At 38.8% G+C, this 21745-nt stretch overlaps 1 protein-coding gene across 1 annotated transcript in view; it reads left to right on the top strand.

Moving 5' to 3' along the window:
• The window catches only part of DDX10 (DEAD-box helicase 10), a 193499-nt gene that overhangs the window by 131008 nt on the left and 40746 nt on the right, over positions 1-21745 (top strand). Inside the window, exon 16 of the mRNA XM_054808723.1 lies at positions 4560-4616. Coding sequence (XP_054664698.1) covers positions 4560-4616 — 57 coding nt within the window. The remainder of the gene's footprint in view (positions 1-4559; positions 4617-21745) is intronic.

Below are 21745 nucleotides of genomic sequence, written 5' to 3'. Positions count from 1 at the left end.
TGTGTTCTGCTGGTCAGGCACATTGATCCCATCAGCTGTCCTGTTTCATAAGTCCTTGAACCCATGGTTCTTGATCTATCCAAACTGATCCTTAAATGACATCTAGATGATCTGCATTTATCCACTGCTCAAAACCTGCATATACTACGTTGCTGATCTAAGACAATGGATGTTCTGGCTACTGCCTTTAAGGGGAGGTTGCTTGGTTTTGATCTAAAGGGGCTGGAAGCACTTTCTTAGAAGTTAAGCTACAACAAATTATTGCATTGATTTTTGGTTAAACTTCTTTCTTTCATCCTCACTGTTGATAGCTTGGGAAGGGCATGAGTAGATCTTTCAGCTGTGAAGAAGGTGCTATACGGGTGCAAAGGAGAGCTGTTCAATATAAATGCGAAAGAAAATATGGGTGCTTGACTTCACCATTGTAGATAAAAGAGTATTTAATCAGATTGTGATGTTTCAGACTTTATCTGACAGCCTCATGGCGCTGTGTTATGATGTTATGCTATAACAGAGTGTCAGCCAGTAATATATATAATTAAGTATTCATACCTTGAAACATAATCTTTTGTTTTCCTGCCCTAGTAAATTGGATTTTTCATCTCTAAATTATGTGCTGTTTTTACAAGTAATGATTTATAGCTTGGATAGAACAGTGATAAAATCTGGTATTCTTATTGTGTTACAATTTAGGTATTCCAAGATAATCCACGCTTTTCTGTTGTTTTTTCCCGTCCGTGGAAACTAATGTTGAACAGCTTAGTAGTTACAGATAGTTACAGACTTACCCATAGATGAACAGAATCTATTAACATGAAATAAATCAATATCCAACTGTTTCACTGGTTCAACTTTGCCCCATTTGATTACTTTTTACGGCTGTCTTACAGTGCGTTGTCCGTGTGCGTTCTGCATGGGCCCATATTTCTTCCTAGCAGTAGCAATGTGAGAATGAATGACATGGTAATTAAAATACTCATCTGAGTCTTTGGAGATCTGTGTCCCTGGCTGTGCTGTAGCATTTCTTTGTAACCTAAGGCAAGGTAGTTAATTTCAGGGGTTTTATGCGGTCGTATAAAAGGGCGTCTTTATTATGTGAGGATATTACCTTGGCACAGTAGAATATACAGTTGTCCTCTAAGTAATAGAAAATAAGGTCCTGACTGAGGATAAGTATTTAGGCATTTGCTCAGCACGCTGTACGTACTTACACATGTGCTTGAAGTGGCATGTAAATTTAAGCAGTGCCTTAATAGGATTGTTTCCAGAATTGAAGCCTAAGTTAAAGCCTGACTGCTATACCTGTATTAGCAAGTGAAACAGCCCAGTGAGAGCAAGACTGCAGAGTAAGATGGTTGGTGCTGAGAGCCAGATTGCATGCTGTGTGGTGGTGGGGTATACTGGATTAGGTTTTATCTGATGCTTTGAACTGAATCCCTTTGAGGGAATTAATTCCTCTACTCCATATTCATGACATCATCCTACACGCCACCACTGCCCCCAGTACAGGAGGGCATTGGCAAACTAGAGTGAGTTCAGCTGAGGTCCTGAGACGGTTGTCCTGCGAGGAGAAGCTGGGGGAGCTGGACTTGTTCAGCTGGAGCAGAGATGGCTTTGGGGGAGCTTGACAGCAGCCCCCAGTGCCTGTGGGAGGTCATGGAGGAGATGGAGATGGGAGCCAGGCTCGAGAGAGGAAGAGACCATGGCCATAAGTTAAACCAAGAGGTTCAACGTGGATGTAAAGGAAACTTTTTCTGTGTGCAAACAGTCAGGTGGTGGCACAGGTTGCCCAGAGATGTTGTGTAGTCTCCAACCTTGGGATTTTGACCTGGCTGGATGAGGCCCTGCACAGCCTGGCCTGACCTCAGAGCTGACATTGCTGGGCGCAGGAGGTTGGACCAGAGACACCCTGACGTCCCTCCCAACCGGAACGATCCTGTGACCCTGTGAATGCCCAGCGTTGGTTGGCCTGTATTAGCTATGCTCCTGAAGACTGCCTTGCAGCATGAAACAGAGGAAGCAGGCCTGATGAGGACATTGGCTTCTGAAATGCACTCCTAACTCCAACTTACTGCCAGCGCAGATGTGCCCTGTGCAAAATCTGCTTTTGTTTTTCATTGACAAGGAACCAAATCCCCTCTCTCTCCCTCAAAGGAAAAAAAATTAAAGAAAAAAGAAAAAAATAAAAGATCTTGATGGCATCTCCTGTTGATTGCTGCTGTCTTGTGTTTCTTTTGTACACCTGATTTCAGTCTTTGCACCTATTAAATTTAGAATCTTTTTGTGTCTTTACTATTTTTTAGACACTTCTGTATATTATGCTGTTTGGCATACTCCTATGGCATGTCAATCTCCCACTTTCATAGCTGTCTTCTAAGTGCTCTGTTGTAAATCCCTTGAGCAGGAACTTTGCTGCTATATTGGCTTAAGCCTGTGGCTGTAGTTAAGACACTGTCTTCATATACGATAGAATTTTTCTCTCTAAAATTTTCTAGACTATCCAATTTAAAAGCTGCTTTGTCCTGCTTTGTAATATTTGGCGTGTTACTCTCTAGCTCTGTAAAGTTTGAAAAGGATCACAGTTTTAGCAGAAAAATGAGAGAACCCCAATGGTGACCCCAAAGAGCAAAGAATGTACAACTAAACCATTTAAGACCAGAGTGGGTGAAGGTGGAAAACTTAAGTAAAATCATTAGAAAAGCATAAGTAAAAATTACCATAAATTAATACAAATTTTACTTGGAAGAGAAGGAATCATAACATGGATGACCGTGTTATGACCATGAGGTCATGATGCTTAGGTCTAACCTGTTGGAGAGCAGGCTGCCTGTGTCCGTACCAGACAGTACTCGATCCTGGTGGCTTCTTTTGCCCCATATGATGCCCTTGTGGCCTTAAATGTAATTTTTTTTTAAATTGTTTTTTCTTACTTTAACAAACCTGAAATAAGAAGACAGCTGTGTTGCATCTGTCTACAGTGGCGGGGTTTTTGTTTTGTTTCATAGCATGTGGTGAATACCCTGGCATGTAGCTGTGAGGGTATCGAGGTGTTTGTACCAGACAGCTTTGCACACAGCGTTGGAGAACTGTATAAAGCAGAGACACGCAAACCTCATGCCGTTTTGTCCCTGTCTTTTGGGAGAGGGATGAGTTTTGATTTGTAGAGAAGAGATTGACTTCCTCAGAAAGTGAGTTTGAAAGTAAGCTAACACTTCTGTAGTTTGGTCAATTGGGAGAATAGGAAATGGCACTTACCAGACAAATGGCTCAAAAGAGACTGAATTAGACACCAGTTTTGAAAATCTTGGCGGCTGTGTTCTCCTTTTCCCAAGTCTGCACTCAAACACGCTGCTTTTCCAAGCAACTTTGTGTGGTAGCTACCAATAAGCTTTGGTAGCATCATCGTGATGATACGGCACCAGGACTATTGCTGGAGCTGGAGCTTTCTCATTACTCCCATGAGTGAGCTAAATGTGACTGGTCTTCAGCCTTCTCTGTGCTGAGGGGCTGCCCCTGGACTGATGTTAAAGTAATGTCCCCTTTTTATGTGGACTCAGTTCTAAACATGCTGATGGTAGCAATGGCCTATATTGCTCAAAGAAACTGAGAGTTGTATTCCATAAACATTTTTATGCTAGCATAAAAAAGTTTCAACGCCAATCTCATCACCATCACTAAGACAAAAGAGGGAGCAGTGTGGTCTTCTAAGGGACATGTGCCCTCACCTGAATTTCTGTCCTTACTTCATGAAATAGATAATGTAAAGGATGTTCAATTGGAAGGACCTGACAGAGTCTAAATTACAGATAATCCTTCAACTGGTTTAAAAATAAACCGATCCAAATAAGAACAACAACAAAAAAGCAACAATAAATGTCAATTGAATTAAATATCTTGGCCACTTTTGTATGCTCAGAAATTTGGCAGGCATCTTTGAATGATTTTTATCATTGTGTTTTGCTCATTTTCCCATAGCAGAGTCCCTTTGGTGGAAGGAACTTAATGTTATAGTTTCTGAATTGATGCAATTACTAAGCAAATGCTATTGTAGAATGTTTGTAATAACGGAGATACGAAAGCTAGGGAGAACACATTTTAGCTTTCACTCCCCAGTTGCTTTAGTAATTCTGAAGTTAGGGAAATTATCATTTTAGTTTGGTAAATGCATTGGATTTCATATTAAGCCACTGAGAAATATGAAAAGTTGGATCTCTTGGTGCCATTTCAAGTACCTTGTTTGAGAGACAAATACTAACTTTGTCAAAATACTTACCTGCATCATTCCTTTAAGAGTAACAAGTCTCGGTGAAGATGAAATGTGAGTTTGAATCATTCTTGTAGTTTTATTTCCTTTAAGAACAAGAAGAATGAGTAATATCTCAATCAGATCTTTTTATTTATTGTTTTTCATCAGTAATATGTAGGGGCAATACCACCAGTGTAGCATTGTGTACATTAAAAATATGTAGGTGGCTCAACTTTAATCTTAAAATATTAAAAGAAAAAAACCAAAACAAAACATGCGTTTCCTTTAAAACTGTGCATCTTCTTTGTTTTAGGAGAAAAGGCTGAAAGAAAAAGCAGCAAGGAGAGAAGCCAGGAATAAGAACGCACAGGTAAGGATTTTTGTTATTTCAATCAAGCTACCAATGTGTGTTTCAAACTGTCTTTTAATTATTTCATTCCTTTCTTTAATAAGCAAGGTTGTGATTAATGACTCTTTAAAGACATTTTCTGTTTGCTTGCCTTTTCTTACTCCCTTGCTCTGATGTGGTTATGATGACTTGCTGTGGAAGGATACTGAGAAAGCACAAATATGCGTGTATATGTATATATGTATGTGTGTGTGTATAAAGATATAAAATGTATGGAAACCTTTTGGAATTGCAGCCTCTTTATTCTATATATCAAGTGATTTGCAATTTCAGCTGCAGTACTGATGCTTTTTTTTTTTTTCTTCTGAATACTTGGTCATGTTTATAACTTGCAGGCAGTAAGATTTTTTTTGGTGTCAAATCTCCATTTAAACCTGTTTCTGCCAAACCTTTTCTTTAAACAGCAAGTACTTATATTGGAGTTTATTCCTTCCCCTTGTTAGACCCACAAATAAAACCTTTGCTATCCTTTTATTTATATGTACGTTACTAATATCCTAGAGGCTGTTCTAGTTTGTCATATTGCTTGGTTTGTGATAAACTGAGATTTCATTCAGCTGCAATGATTTTCAAGAATATGGACAGAGTAATGTGTGCCATTTCTCACGCTGCATCTCCTTACACGACACATGAATAGTTACGGTTTGTTCTTGGCAGTTAGCAAATACCTTACTCCCTTGAGAAAATGGATAATGTTCTTTGTCCGATTTTTGCAAGCTGGCTGTACGCTGGGAGGCTTAAGTATAGGAAGATGCTTCATTCTGTAGTTCTGAAGTGGAAAGTAATTACAGTTTAAAATGAAAAGCCTCATAATACTAAGTATTAAGTATGATTCTGTCTTCAAAGATGGCAAGCTATGAGAGCTGTTGGCATTGTGACTCCCCAATCAAGCAATAGAAATTTTCTGCATGTAATTGAATGTATGGAGATGCATACATTTTAATGTATTGAGCACGCATTTTAGGAAAATTATGGAATGAATGATTAACAAACATCTTAATATAGGGAGAAAACGTTGATCAAATCGGGCTGTATTGCATTTGTAAATGCTGCTTGTTAATCTTGCCTCTTCTTAGGAATAAAAAAATCCTCCAATGTCATTCAGCAGCTGGAGAAATAAACCCATTCCTTTCAAAAGGATCTGCTTGCTGATGTACTTCTATCCTATTCTTTGCCAAGCAAACGAATCTCTTTGTCCTGTTGGAAAACGAATGAAGTTGATCTCTATTGAGAAATGATCTGGCCGTGTGTGGGGGGTGTGTGTCCGTGGGTGCAGTATGGGTTAAAAGTGGAGCCTCAAAACTGCGTAAGATAAAGCCGCAATTTGATGCACCTCTGCCTCTCTTCTGTGCAACGCTCGCACTTGGAAAGCTGATTTACTAGTCCTGGTCTAGTGTGAGATTGGTATATGCTTTCTGTGAGAGTACCAACTGTGCAGACCTGCTATTACTTTGACTTAATTTTATTCCTGAAGCGCTTAGCTCACTCTCTGCAAGAAGGTGCAAACCTCAAGAGCTGACATGTCTCCTTGATGAAAACCAGTGGGCTTTTTCTCTTGCTTAGAGGCTATTTTTGCCAGAACTGTGTGCAGCAGAGTCCTGTCATTTTCAGTGGGACTCATTTGAAGAGAAAATGCTTCTGCTGGGAAAGGCTGCCAGCTTGGAGCCAGGCCGTTCACGCCTGGAAGTGGAAGGGAGCAGCAGACGATAGATAAAGGTGGCAGTTTCCGTCTGCTGGGTGTCTGAGGAATTAATTAAGAACACTCCCTGCTTCACAGAATCTTAGAGATGAAGCCACAGTAGCTGAAGCTCTCCACAGTTCATGTGGGATATGACTGAAGCAGCTCCTAGGAGACACCTAGGGGGGAAAAAAAAAGGAGGAGGAAACAGTAAAACACGGAAACTATTGAAACAGAAACTAGTTTAGAAAATACATGCTGCCTAAATCAGGAGTTAAAAACGTTCACTTTTTCACTAGTGCTTTCAGAATATGGCTTGTGATCCACTTACTCTGCCATACACAAATCCTTTGGCAATTAGTAGCATTTTCTTAAAAGAGAAAGCAATAAGGAGAACCAAAAAAGCAGAAAAGGTATTTTTAGTTATATTAATGCAGTTTAGCAGCTGGATAAAAGGGCTAGATCAACAATTATGATCAGCCAGACACTTCAAAGCAGCTGTGGTCATAATTTGTTGTTCCACATCTACCCACTTTATTCCTCGTTTTATTAACTGTGTCTCTCTCACGTTATAAACTCCTTGGCTTACAGAGTTTTACTTATTATCTTTCACTAGTACGCAGCCCACTGGGTCATGACCAAAACATCAATTTACTTTCCCATTCTAAACATTCAATAATAATTCATCAATTATGACTTTTGCATCTCTGCTTCAGTATAATTCTTGTTGTCCTGTTGTTGGTTGTGCCCTGTTTCTGACTGGACGGGGCCTGATGTGTTATTCTTCATCTATGCTGTTTCTTTTCCAAAACTGAAAAGGGAATTTATTTGGAACTAAAACTTTATGGTTTAAAGTTTGTTTATTTTCACCCTTTAAACCCGACACTTGTAGGACTTAATTCTAGACTAAATTTAATGTTATATTCTAGGATTGTGATACTCTTAGTTTTAGGATTTCTCTGTTCTATACATGTTCATCCCTTCCCTGTGACAGGAATCTTGACTTCCTGACACTTTTCATTTACTATACCTATATTTTTTTAACTCATGGCCTACTCTTTTTAATAACAGTTTTCCTTCTGTTTTATACCCCCATATTGCTTTGGGGAGGACAGGAAGTATCTCTTTAAGTTGCAGTGGTTTTCTTCTTTCATTTCAAACTTTCATGCCTTGCATGAGTGCAGTTTTTTGTCTGTATACCGACAAAAATGAAAGATCACAGGAGAGATGGGCCTCCTACTTTTTCTTCTGGTGCCACAGGAGCAATTTCAGGGAAGGTTTTGCTCAGCCTTTGCTGCGCTGGAACGGGGCAGGCTTCCTGCAACTGGAATTGAACAACCAAATTCTCCACTGAATGTGCTTGAGCAGGGGATTAGATGAGTAGGTAGCTGCAGTGTTATTGATTCCACCTTGAATAAATCCCCATGCAATAAATAAACTGGGGAAGAAGCGAGGGCTCTTAAAGGATGCTTTGGAGAAAGTCTTTATTGGAATTTATGACCGTTAATTAAATTTGGGTGCAAAAAGCTGTGAAAACAGATAAAAGAACTTTTATATTCCTACTGAAGAAAACCTGGAAACTTAGTTTTTGGGGAATTTTTTTTTATCATCAGATATTTAATTGTCTCCTGGTTTAGGAGAATTTGATGAGATATTTACAAATGCAGTGTTTCAAGATGAAAAAAGCAAATATTTTATCCTCACTCAGTACTGATAAAATTGCAGTCCTCAAGCCCTCAAAAAAATTTTGATCCTGTTTGCTTGAAGGTGGTCTAGAGAAAATTAGCCAACTGTGTTGTCTTTTGACCAGGAAGAAGTAAAGCAATGTGCAGGAGCCGCGCTAACATGGATGGCTGCTCCGCGGCAGTAGCTGGGGGTTACTTGGTGAAGCCAGCCCCTGGCCTCAAGCAGGACACCCCTGCACCATGCAGTGCTCCACTTTTGCCTTTGTTCTTCTACTTCTAGTAATCTATCACATACTGATTTCTTAGTATACATAAAGGACTTTTATTTTAGGTTTTAACCAGCATTTGAAGGTCCTTTGTCTGCAAGCAACTGTTAGCTGCAATGAAGCTAAACAGGACTGTATTTCTCCTTAGTGAGTTTAGTGTTTTCCTATGCTGATGCCTTAGAGCAGTATTGATGTGTTAAGAATTCTGAAGTGAGGAAGGTTTTTGTTTCTTTTAAAGAAAAATATTTTTGTGGAAAAGGCATTTTCCAGGATCAGCTGAAGAGGTCTGTGGGTCAAGGTTGGGGGGCAGAGCAGGAGTCAGGAGAAGGTGCTCTTTCCTGCCCCAGCACCGACGTGCTTTGTGATCCTCAGCTATCAGCTCCCAACATCATGCAAGAAATGATAACTAGCCCTTAAAAGAAGGCATCAGTATCTGCTCGAAATAGTTTGGACAGCATCTGTAAACAGTGCCAGGAGGTAAAACTTGCTCAGTCATGACAGTTTGGTGCATCAATTCAGCCATTGGCAGTCCTATAGCAGTTACGCCATGCTGGTGTCCAAAGTGAAACAGAAAAACCTGAAAAAGGGCTGACTAGCAGACCAGAGGCTGTTTACCCAAGGTCCATAAGAAAAATGTAGCCTGCTGAAAACCTAGGGAAATCCAGCTTGAACACATACTCCTTAGTGAGAGGGTATTTCTGTTTTAGAAAAGAATGAAGAGGACAAATCATTGGAATAAAGTTGAGGATGGGGATTGTTGTCAGGCTGGAAAACTGACCAAGCACTTGGTTGTCAGGGGCACTTTTTCATCGGAATGAATTCTTGCTGAATAATTGTAGCGTATTAAAAGATCAACAGCAGGATAATAAATATGCTTTAACATTTTTCATGCCCTCTCTTTCTTCCCTGCTCTCTCCCCAAAATATTTTGCTATTCCCAGAGGAATTAGTATTCGTGTATGAGATTTTTACATATTTTACAAAATACATGCTTGAGATACTTCATATATATAATTTAAGATTTTCACAGAGTCATGATGAAGTGAGGAATCTTTCTACTCTGTTATGAAGGGATTTATGTGAACATATCTACAAAATACACGTGGGTGAGCAGGAGGCACATACTTAAAGATATGACAGATTCAGGCATTGATATCTGCCTGTATCGCATCATTGTAAGGTATAATCCTCAATACAGCATTCTGTTTTCTGCACCTTATGCCGTGCTCTGTTGAGATTTTAACCAGAAAAATACTTAAAAAAACCATTTTCTTTTAATCTCCAGTACCCTGCATGGGATTTGAGATACACTTGCTGAATATAGCTCAAAAAATCTTTGCACCATGTGGCAAAATTCAAACAAGAATGGGACAGACTCTGATCTCTTGGGTAGCTATTGCTAATAATCCACTGGGAGAAATATAATCTTTAAAATATGATGAAAATTCTGCATCCACAGTGTATCATTCCTGTGGTTACTGGAACTGACTTCTGTTACCTGACAGCTCTGCTTCTGCCTTGAATTTCCCTTTCCTGGAGATCTAGCCCATGACCTGGTGTTTAGGCTGGAGGCTCTAGATCCAGTGTGGATGTGAACAGTAACTTCAGTGTGGAGAGGGGTTTGCAGGAGTGAAGGAGGAATTTGGTCTGTGCCTCCTCTGAATACGGGTTCCCAAATCCCTTTGATCATTGTATCACTAGGTCTTCTTGGGAAAGTCTCATGGGATGCCCTGCACACTGATGGTTAATGGTGAAGGTGCTTTGGTTCTGGATCACCTCTCATGGATGGCGTTGAGGAGCCGTTGCTTGAGCTCCCTGTGATTTCTGGAGCTGGAGCAGGGTTTCGGGGCTAGATCTTTCTGGTGGTCTGGAGGATATAGAGGTTGTAGAGTTCATTTTGTTCATAGAAGACCTCAGGGAGGGTTAGGTTGTCCTGATATTACAGCCTCAGGACAGGCTACGTCCTGTCACTACTGTTTGATACTTGTAAAGGACTTAAAGTTATTCTTCGTTAATAATTATTCTTCGTTCTGCAAACCACAAAGAACAGCAAAAAATGAAGCAATGATACTTCTATTCACCTACAAAATCTTCCAGTATCTCTTGCGTGGGGAGCTTACAACTGAAATTACCACGTGAATTAGATCTCTTCTATTAAGTCAAACTTCTTTCTTAAAACAATTTAATTAACCTTAATTTAGATGTATCTCTGATCTGTTAGGTCTTGTGTTCTGTATGCATACCCAAAGACTGGAAGTAGCTTTATTTATTCATTGCAAGTTTGTTTTGAATTTCTTTGCGAAGCTCTGTGGATAAACAGAGTAACTTGAAATATCAACATTTTAACCTACTAATTTAGTAACTTCAAACAAGTTTCTTAAGGCAGAATCATGATTTCAAGTTCAAGTTGTTAAATGGAAAATAAAGAAATTGCAGATTCTGAACTACTTGTATTCTATAATATTTTTAAAAGCAATGTATTCTACAATATATGTTAATATCTGAAAATGAGTATTATGTGCCTGTATGGAAATGTTACCTGTATTTTGCTTTTTGAAAATAACATGTTGATGATTCCAGTTAATATAACACTTAAATTGCTTTAAATGAAGCTGTAATAAGTCCTGCCTTTTCTGCAATTAAGTATGTATGTCATTAAACCAATATTTCTGTGTCATAACCCTGAGCAAGTAACAGGGAAGTATTCTGATGGATTGATTTGCCAATTATGCATGCTTCTGTGAACCTTTTCATTGCAGCCACCAGCACACTGGGGATTTTAAATATATTTATCAGATTGACCATTTAAACCAATTGTCCATAGCCATAGCAATTGAATTTTGTGAATATAATATTCACAACTGTTGTTCTTAATCATATGTGGCATGTGATGACAGTCTGCTGCTCTACACGGAGTATGCTGATGATTCACCAGTTGCTGAGGTGATTTCTTCATAGTTCTGGCAGAAGCATTGATTAGGGGGACCGTGGACCTTGCACGTACCCTCTTATCCCCTGAAGGTCTGCTGGGATGAGGTGGATGCACACTGGATCAACACAAATGCATTTTCATTACAGTGTCTGACATAGCTATACCCTGTGCTTTGGTTTGTATTTGCTTTCAAATTTATGGTAGAGAGGAAACTTCTTTTTTCTTTAACCTTGTGTTTTTCTTATTTTTTGGGGTTGCAGTTCTAGGGGAGCTTTTGATAAAATAGGTAATACGGATTTGTAAGAGCAGAGGAACAGGATTTCTGGTATGTTAGGGAGCACAAAGGTTATTTTCTTACTTGATTGCAAATGATTTTCTTAAATTTCTAGGGCAATACTGAGGAAATTTCTCCAGTAGCTAGGTTAAACTCCAGGAAGATTATACTGTTTAATTCATTACTCTTTAAGGAACTTGTTGTTTTTGGAATGTCCATGTAAGTTTGATAGCATTGGAACAGGAGCTTTGGAGCCATCTTAAATTTCCACTGCTGAGTTTCAGAGTTTTCAACATGTGAAAGACTAAACATTTTTGTGTATTTCAGAATCAACAACATTTTGGCATTGAGAGGATAAAAAAAATCTCAGTATTTTTTTAATTAAAGGCTTAGGCTATCAAAATTGCAAGATTGTGAATTGAACTAAGTATGTCCAACATATATGCATTTCTCTCTTCCTCTTGAATTATGTGGGTTTTGTTATCGTTTATTTTGATCATATAGTGACGAATAACTCGTGGTAGTTGTAGAATTAAGGAGTGCTTTGGCACCGTTCCACCCGGGCTCTTGAATGGGCATCAGAAAATAACTGGGTGGCTCCTTGAGTCACTGCTTGAGCTCTGTCTCTCCTTTGAACAAGGGAGGTATATATTATTCCACTTCATTTTTCCTCTTTGCCTGTCTCCGTGGATATTAGGAGCAGGATTTCACCTTTGGATTCCTTCCTGCATGTAGCAGTGTGGTGGAGCATGGGGAAAGCAATACAAGAGCTCTGTTAGTCTTGCACAGATATCTTTCTGAGGCTAACGATTAAACCCCAATAGCTAAGGTTATATACATTTTTCCATTTGAATACACATTTCATCAATTCAGGCAACACATTTCAGTCAATACATGTATTTAGAAAAACAGTAGGTATGCAAGAAACCAGACAAGAACTCTTTGTGTATTGCAAAGTGCAAACACATATATTCAAGGGCCAAGACCTTCCCACCTGAGCTTCAGATTTCCATTTCAGCATTGATTGAATGTTTTCATGCTTAACTGTATAGCACCACGTTCTGTAAACTTAAATAGGGGGAGGAGAGAGCACTGGGACTTAGCTTTGTGATCACCGTCTGTCAATATGTAGGCATTTCATTTTTGAATATGCTGTCTTGTAAAGGTGGTAAGTGTACAATTTAAAACATAACTAGCCGCTACAATGTGGTTTGGAATTTATATGTAAATTAGCAGCATCTTTTCATCTTGGCTTCCGTAATTTCTTGTTCATTTTCTTCACTGATGTGACGCCCTCCTCAGCAGTCCCAATCTGAGCAGAACACAAATGGTCACTTTGCCCCTGCCTGAAAAAGCTGTTCTGAAGTGTTATAAACCATCCTTTAAGCATTTTCATCTTAGTAAACAGACCACTATATGAAGTTAATGACACTTAATTTGTTAATCTGCTCTATGCTACTAGTTAATAGTGTCTAGTAACCAATATTTAAAATTTCTCCCCCTCTAAAGCACAAAATTTAAAGCTGTTATACCAAGCTCATTTGCTGTATTCCGTGTATGTTTTGAGCAGCAAATCAAGTTGTTGTTTATTAGCGTGGTGTTCTTGTTCTCTTTGCCTCACCACAGTCCTTTGATGCCTTAACCAACACAGTACAGTAGAATTGCCTGAACTTTTGGAGATTTAACCCTCTTTTCTGCCTCTACCCTCAATCCTGAAGATGTGGGAAACCCCAAGCAATCCAGAAGTAATGATCTGAGGCTTGCAGCAGCTTTCACACAAAACTTTTATTTAGGAAGTGGAAATTCTTTCTGGATTGGTAGGTCTTTTTCTGTTCTGTTGTGAAAAGCATGTGTATTCACACGCCTCAATTCTGTCTGTATAAATATTATGCAGATGGTTGCATTTCATAAGCTGTATCAGACTGTACAAACTTGTTTATTTTACATCTTGATTCGTTCCGGTATTACTCCGAGCCACTTCCCAGCTTTCCTTATGTGTTTGAAACTTTCTTAGATTATAGACTTCAGATGCAGGGACTCTGCTGCATATCTCAGGTATGAGCTTCTTAAGAATTAGCTAATTGGCTGATGAGCAGGGGTAATCTTTCAGATGTGTTTTGATGATGCTGACATTGTCATGCAGTAAGGAATCATAGTTTTAATTAAGCAGCTCTATTTTCTCAGCATCCCCCCTGTTTATATTCTTGGAATGTGTTGCTTACAGTATTGTACGTAGTCTGCTATAACTACTCTCAGCAGTCATAATTGCTACTAGTGACGAAAATTGATTTGTGCAATCAGAAAACCATTATCTGCATTCTGACTGATAATGCTGCAGTTGCCAACGTTTTAAAATTCTTCTGATGCCTGTTTTTTTCAGAATACTCCAGGGCCATGCAGTCACCAGGATTCTGGCTGCTTTATGTTGAATCTTATGAGAGCGTTAAAAGAAAAGGAAAAAGCTCTTAATAACTCTCTCAATGTATTTTTTTCCGGAGAGTTTTTAAAGATTTAGTGTTTTGTCAGATATACTAGATCAGGAGTAGTGCAGTATCCCTTGTTTTACCACAGCGTGCAGTGTTTGTAATAGGTTTTCTGTTCTTTAACATTATCAACTGTGTTGATAAACCAAACAGTTCGTTATTAGGAAATGCCAAAGTAGTGACTAACCTGTATGGTTATTTAACAGACTGCATGGGGAGTCTGGGAAGCTCTGTACTTCCCCCAAATGGAGCACTGCCGTATGTGTCTTCCTGTCTTGGCTTCAGGCCTCCCTCAAGGTTTCTTTTCCTAAGGCAATGCACAATTTTTATTTTCTATTTTTCCTCCATTTAATGTTTCCTTTCCCTCTTGTTTTGTTTTTGGTTTTGTTTTTTCCTCTGATTTTCAATGAAATTTTTTGAGGCTTTCTAGGTTTCTTATCTCTTGCTGTTTCCTCATGCCCTTTTCTGTTTCTTCTGAAGGACCTAAATTCAAGCTGCTACTGCTTCTATTTGATTACTGTCTGCCCTGTGGAAACTAGGAGAGCAGCAGCAATGGGGAACAGCAGGTAGAAAGGTAATAGTATCATCTGGGAGCAAAGCCTTAGGAAATGTTCTTAGTATTTTTAGGGAAGAGTTTTGTGTGGGGTTTTTTTTGTTTGTTTTGTTTTGGTCTTTGTGTACTGTCTGGTATTTTCCTGACATTGCTTCAAATAAATACATAGTAGTTATATTTTGCTGGGCCGGGCAGTTCCAGTACTGCTGGATAAACATTGATTTTTCCAGTCCCACCATTCCTTCATTGTAGGGAGAGCTGGAGGAGGTTCAGTCTCTATTACTCTTTGCACACATTTATCTTCTCACAAGAAGTCTTTTACTAAAAGAACATCAGTAAGGGTTTGAAGCTAATTACTTGTAAGCTAAGAAAAGCCAGAACTAAAGTTGTCAGTGCTTGTCCCTTGCTGTATAAATATAGTGATGCAGATCAGGAGATCTCCCTGTCTGCTCGCCTGCCCTTCCAGCTGAGCCAGATCCTGAACTCAGAGTTTGCTTAGTGTGTAGGAAGGAGTGGAGGAGACCGTACATTTTCCAGCTATGCAGTGTTTTCAGTTGCTTATGGTGTGAGTGCCATCCATAAATAAATGGATTAAAGTTCCTTTGACAAACAACAAGTACACATAAACTGTGAGCCAGACTCTTGCTAACATCCTTATTTCTAGCAGTTACTGATTTTTTTTTTTATTTTTTTCCCCCAAACTTTTGTGTCTTTTGACTGTATTTATACTCATGTTTCATTCTTTGCTGACATTTATTTTGTGGAGAGGAGATGGATCCAGGAAACCAAAGTTCTTTTCTGGACTAGAAACTGTGATTGTAAATTGTCTTTTAAACTGTACTAGAACTAGCATGGACTCATGTGACACCTGGTTTGGTTGGTTGGTTTTGTTTTGTGGGGGTTTTTTGGTGGTTTTTTTTCATTTGGTGGGGTTTTTTTGTTTGGGGTTTTGGGGTGGGGTTTTTTGTGGGTTTTTTGTTTTGTTTTAGTTTTCTCTGGGAGGTGTAAATCCAGGGAGCCTCAGTGTAGTTGTGGAACTATGTGCTCTTCTGGTCCCCCTCAACTTAGGAAGGATGTAGTAAAAAAAGATCCAGAAAACATGAGGAAGAACTCAAAAAAAAGCCTGATGGTAGTAGAGAAAGAAGACAATTGAAGGGAGATACCAAGTCATTTCCTAACTCATTGAAGTAAGAAGGTACAGCTCTTTATTCTTCATAGGGAAAAATCCCCCAAGTACAATTCCTTTTGAAATTAAGCTTATGCTCCACTGCATGACACCGTGTGGATTTGGCCCACTGAAAGGATTGAGCTCAGTTTCCTCTCCTCTCTCCCACCCTGTGCGGATGCCGTTAAAAACTGGCCAAAGGCATGCATGAAGCTGGACATGGAGAACATGGAGCAGTAGGGTGCTGTTCTCAAGCTTATGCTTGAATGTAAGAGCTGCTAATCGAAGACCGTGAAGGGTTGGTTTGCAGATGCTTTGTTTCCCAAACATTTGAGTTTGGGCTTCTTAACTTGGTTCTATAATTTCCTTAATATTATTTCTATCCTTGTTACGATTGGGAAGTGCAGTTTGCTGTGTCGTAACACATGAGCACTATGACTTGTGTATGATTTAATGTGCAGTTGAGGTGACTGTGCACATGCCAAACTTGACACACAGGTCTTACAAAAGTGTGTTGTGGCATTCCTACCCATCCTTTTTCTAGTTCATGGTGCCTGAAATTCCCTGAGATCTGGAAACAGATTTGCTTTGTGGTGGTAACTCCTTAGATGTCCAGATGTTAGTGGTGATTTCTGTTTCATAGATAATCACAGCCTGCCTTGCCGTTTGCACTTATTTGCCTGTAGTCTCATTTCCTCTTTTGTGCAGTTTATTCCTTTTTTGTTTGGTAGTTGATATTTTCCCTTGTCTTCACACTTCCATTTTAGCGAGGAAGGGAGAAAATAGTGTCTTCCCACCTGAGATTTTCTAAATTACTACTACAGAATTGAACTGTATCTATAATAGTCTGAGAGATTTTTGGTTTTTAGAGCAACAGCTGGGAAGAGGACCTTGTAGTTACAGGATTTAGTACTTGTTCTGAGCTTCTCTTGTGCAGAACTTTCCAACCATTGCCCATGTGATGGTAGATGTCAGATATAGTCAACTGACCCTGTAGACTAATGAGAGATCACCAAGTGCCTTTCTGTTTGTGATATGGGGGAAAAAATGGTCCTATATTTTCAAAAATTGGGTTACTGCACTTTCACAGTACATTGACGCTGATCTTACTCTTGTTTTGTAGAAGATACTTAGAAATACGTAGAACTGTCTTGCAAGCAGTTATGCCAAGTAGTTACTACTGATAGAAAGGTAGGTTAAGCATTTGTCAGTAAGGAAAAAAATCTCGATAAAAAGCTAAAAGAGCATTTTTAATCCTATTTTCTACTTGATTTTTCTAGATGTAGTTATATGGATAGCAACATAGCAGTTTTATGAAGTACTCCATTAATGTATGATCTTCAGTATATATGTATGTATGATCTTTCAGTATATATTATATCAAAAATCAGTTTTTCAAATGGATGTTCATATGGATGAATTGATTTAAAAAAATCAGTTAGCAGGATTAGACTTGGTTTATACCAAGTTTTTATCGCTCTCCTCTGTTCATTCTTGTTGGACAATCTGCCAAAGTTTTGAAATTTTCAGCAAGAGAAATTGTGGGTGGACAAGGGAAGGTGATTGATTAATTACAGTCACAGTCAACTTAGGTTTACATGATTTATATGAGTGGCTATTTGAGCTGAAAGCTCATAAAGATCATTAGGCTTCATTTTAAACGGCAATCTCAAACAGTCTATTTTCTTTGATAATTCATGTGCTGTTAAAAATGTCAAAAGTTATTAGCACTTTTTATTTCCCATCACCTAGTATTTTAGCAGATTACATATCTACAAAAGTAGTGCTTAGGGTAATTATCACTGTTCAACTAACTTTTACAAACTTAAGAGATGCATAAAGTTTATGAAATTCATCCTTCCCAGGCACTTGTGTGGCAAAATTCTATGAATAATGCAAAAGGTAACCCACTTCTTCAGTTAATATTATTCTGATTTAGTTTTTAAAATCATTCATGTGCTATTGTTGTCATATTTAGTTTAGAAGAACTCTCAAGTTCACTGGTATTATTTTTCTGATACCTGGTTAAGACTTGCCACCATTTTTGCAGTGCTGTTACCTCTGGAAAGTTTAACTGGCATGAAGTCCAGTTTACCTCAATGAGAAGTGCAAATGGAATAATTATCCCAGAGCTGGTTTGGCCAGTGAGGTGTTAGGCAGGGATCACAGTAAGAGTGAGTGCTGGGAAGTGGGGTTTTCTCAAAGCAGAGGCTATAGGTGAATGCATCCTTCCTAGGGTGTAATCTCTCCGACTTTAGTCAGAAGATACTTTAGAGCTTAGTTTTTAGTTTGCTGTGCAACAGCAAGGAAAACTGAATAGAAGGATTGAATGATTGCATGAATAACACAGATTGTAGATGCTGGTTAGTCTTAGTTCTACCTTATTTTGAGAGCTATTGCCTGCTTTGGTACAGCGCTAGAAAATTGTGCTCAGGGCTTGGAATAGCTATTCTTGTGCTCTACAGCTACAGTGAAGATAGTGTGTATAAAAGTGAAGATATTCTAAGAATTAATGTTTGCTCAGTGCTTTCAAAGAAGAGGTACTGGTGTATGTGCTTAGTGCTACATAAGTGACTGATTTAGCTTTATTCTCAATTATTATCTTCCAAATAAAGATGATGTCCTTTTAAGTGTAAACACTTAAGTTTGCTTCCTTCCAAATTTATTCTGACCCCTATGAGGTATGAAAATTTTATTATATCACTTTGTTTTGGAGTTTCAGTTAGACAATTGTGTATTCATCATATCTATTTTGGACAAATACACAGTACTTGGTTCCCAGCTCTTCCTCTTTATTTATGGTAAAATATGGGCATGTTAACTATCCATTTGCAGTATCTGAAAATGTTTCCCAACATGCTATCTTAAAAGGTTATTTTGTATAGCTCTGCTTTAAGGAACACTTCTATTTACATATTAGGTTTTCAGTAACATTAAATACTTTTATTGGTACTTCTGACAATATAACTGAACAGTTGCCAAATATAAACTTCATGTAATGGCCAAATATAAACTTTATGTAATGGTTCTAGCCATATCTTGGACCCACAAAGAATATTAGAAGCTTGCTAGCCACAATTATGCAGATATTTCACTTCAGTACCTGTTTGCAGCATTCCTACCTGAACAGCACAGCTTTGTACAGTGGCAACATTACTGTGTTGTTATCATTATACCCAGAAGTAAAAAGCAGCATAAAGAAGGATGTTGTGGCTTTGAAGAGGTGAAACAGTTATTGGAAACTGGTTTCACTGAATTAGGAAAAGAGAAAAGAGCCTTGTTGAACATTTTGGCAGTCGTGCGTCCTCCCTTGACTTCCATCGTGACCTCATTAAAACCAAATCTTTTGGGTATGGTGTGAAGGGCTCTATAAGAGCACCTCACTGCCATGATGACAAGCATCATAAAAGTTAGCCAAAATTAAAGGTGCATGTATAAGTGAAATATCACGTTACAGGCTTATTGCAAGGCACCAACATAAAAAAAGTCATCTTTTTCTTCTTTTTCTGTCTCTCTCCCTGTAAGCCATTACCAGTGTCATGGACCTTGGAGAGGCTCTAAATGTTATGCCTATTTCAGCTGAACTATCCACAAAGGAGTTAGGGAAATAAAACAGCAAAAGTATGAGCAAGTTTAACTGAAATTTAGAGGCTTCACATGGTGGAGGAACTAAGGCTTTACAGTTTGAGACTAGTTGTCTTCACTGTGAGTAGATCAAGTTGAGATGTATGTTAGAGTTGACCTGGTATACTTTTTGGTGACTTCTGTGGAGCATCAGTATTCATTTCTGCCTCTTCAGAGTGATAGCACAAGAGCAGAAGAAAGAAACCTTTCTTTCCAAAGGAGAGAAGGAGTAAGCAGAGTTTGATTTGCCCCAGTAGCTGGAGCAGGAAGAAAAGGAATGCCCATCCTCCCTCTTCATTGCTAATTTTTAAATATTCTTGTGCAGATTTCTGAGATAGGAAGGCTACTGCAGGGGGGGAATTTACTGTAAAAGGACATACACTTTGAGGCTTGAACTGGAGTGATGAAACTGTGCTCTCAAGAATTTTTGGACTGGTGGTACCTCAACAGCACGTCAGTAGATTGTGCCATTTGATGTACACTTTGTTTCTTCTTTCTGTGTTTGAAATTTTCTTTCAGCTCGACAAGAAACATACTGTTGTTTCATTTCTTTATCTCCCTTCTTGGTCCCTGCATGGAGTCACTGTGTTTCATGGAATCCTCTTTTTGTTTTCTCCGATCAATTATTCAAATATGACTGATTCTCTGACAGTTTGACAGAAAGTGGCTGAGTGATGCTTTTTACCTCTTTTGACTTCTCAGTTTTAAAATAAAAAAATGTTTGATATTCTTTGAAATGTTGCTTCCATGTCTTAATTGTGAAGGAAAGGGAGATACTCTCCTTAACCAGGTTGTGATCTGAATGTATACCACACCTCAGAGTCATGGTTCTGGAAATTAAGCAGTTACAGCATTTTCTTAAAGAATGTCAACCCAATGTTCAGTTGTGGTCAGCAAGCGAATGATTAGAAAAGAAATACAGAACAAAACAGAAGATGTGTCTGCAACACTGTCTGCATTTCTGGGCAGCCCCTCTCTGGATATAGAGTGGCACAGATGCAGAAGGTGATGTGCAAATGTACTGAGTGATTTCTTCAAAAGAATCTGTATTCATCTTGGAATGTGGACAGTTAAACCCACGGGAACATGTGCACTACTGCAGCCTGTTGGAGGAACTGACAATGGATTTGAAACAGGAGGGAAAATAAAAATTGAAAGAAAAACCATAAAATACATAAATACATATAGGTATTTTTCACAAAGAGTATAGTAAAGTTTAAGGTCATATTGTGACTGGATAATGAGAAATCTAAAGTTCGAGTTGTGTTTAAAAATAGAACAGACAAATGTAGGGAGGTATCAGTGCTCCATGGCTCTCCAAATGCAGCCTCTGCTGCCGGAAACCCTCACCTGCTGCTCACTGAAGCTGGAAAGGTGTAATGGGGAAGCACCGTTCTGCATGTCCTCTCTTGTATATTTTGTCTCTAAACTTTTGGTGTGGTTGCTGTCGCGGAGCCATTGTCTTGACTTAAGATGACTGTTTTCATGCAGTCATTTTGTGCAGAAGTAAACCCTTACACTGCCACTCCTTTCGCACTCCTGGCTCACTGATACTCAGAAATCCTTTTTGTAGGTTGGCTCTGTCAATCGGTTTGAGTTTGAGCTGAACAAAACCCCCACAGCAAGGCTGCGTTTGCTGTCACTGTGCATGATTCGCATAAATATTTGCATAGAGTTTATGCTTTGTTGATTGTATCTTTTACTACTTTTTCCCTCTCCTTTTCCTCCAAGGATGTTAGCTTTATCTACTAGGCTTCTGAAATGGTCTTTCATCCTGTTTCATTTTCTCTTACAAGTTCCTGAATTTTTTTGTTGTTTGTTCCTGTCTTGTTCACAAACTGTTATTTCCTGTGATAAATAAGAGAGAGAGGACATCATCAAGGTCTCTGCTCTTTTTTTTTCTCAATTATGAGCTAAGGTCACTAATTTGCTTCTTAACAGACATTGTTAGTTAATTCCTGAAAAGTATCTGGGAGATACTTCAAGTGTTGGTCCCAGACACATCAGAGCAGATCTGTTTATTTTTCATGTGTGCTTCCCCCTTTGCTCTGTTAGATTTACTGAGGGGTCTTCATATTTACTGAGGGGGTCTTCATATTTACTGGTTAAGCATTTTCTTGTTCCTGGTTCTGATTGGCGTTCATTTTCATCAGAGCTCTGTACATTAATGCTCACAGTTTTGTCACAGAAATCCGGGAATAAACCTCATAACACCAATGTAGTGTTAAAAGGCAGGCATTCTTTATTGCAGCGCTGGATGCATGGGGGATAGCTCCACCCAACGTGCATGCCAGGTGATCACCAACACACAGGTTATATAGAATCAAAATATACATATTCATTATATTTCCAAGAACAGGCAGTCCTATGATAATCATTTCTGGGAAATCATTTCCATATTCTCCTCCCTGTTACGCATGCTCAGTGATTT

The sequence above is a fragment of the Grus americana genome, chromosome 1, assembly GCF_028858705.1.
Source record: "Grus americana isolate bGruAme1 chromosome 1, bGruAme1.mat, whole genome shotgun sequence".
In the NCBI taxonomy this organism is placed as follows: Eukaryota; Metazoa; Chordata; class Aves; order Gruiformes; family Gruidae; genus Grus; species Grus americana.
Note: the sequence above shows the minus strand (reverse complement) of the source record. Positions and strands in the feature narration are given on the sequence as shown.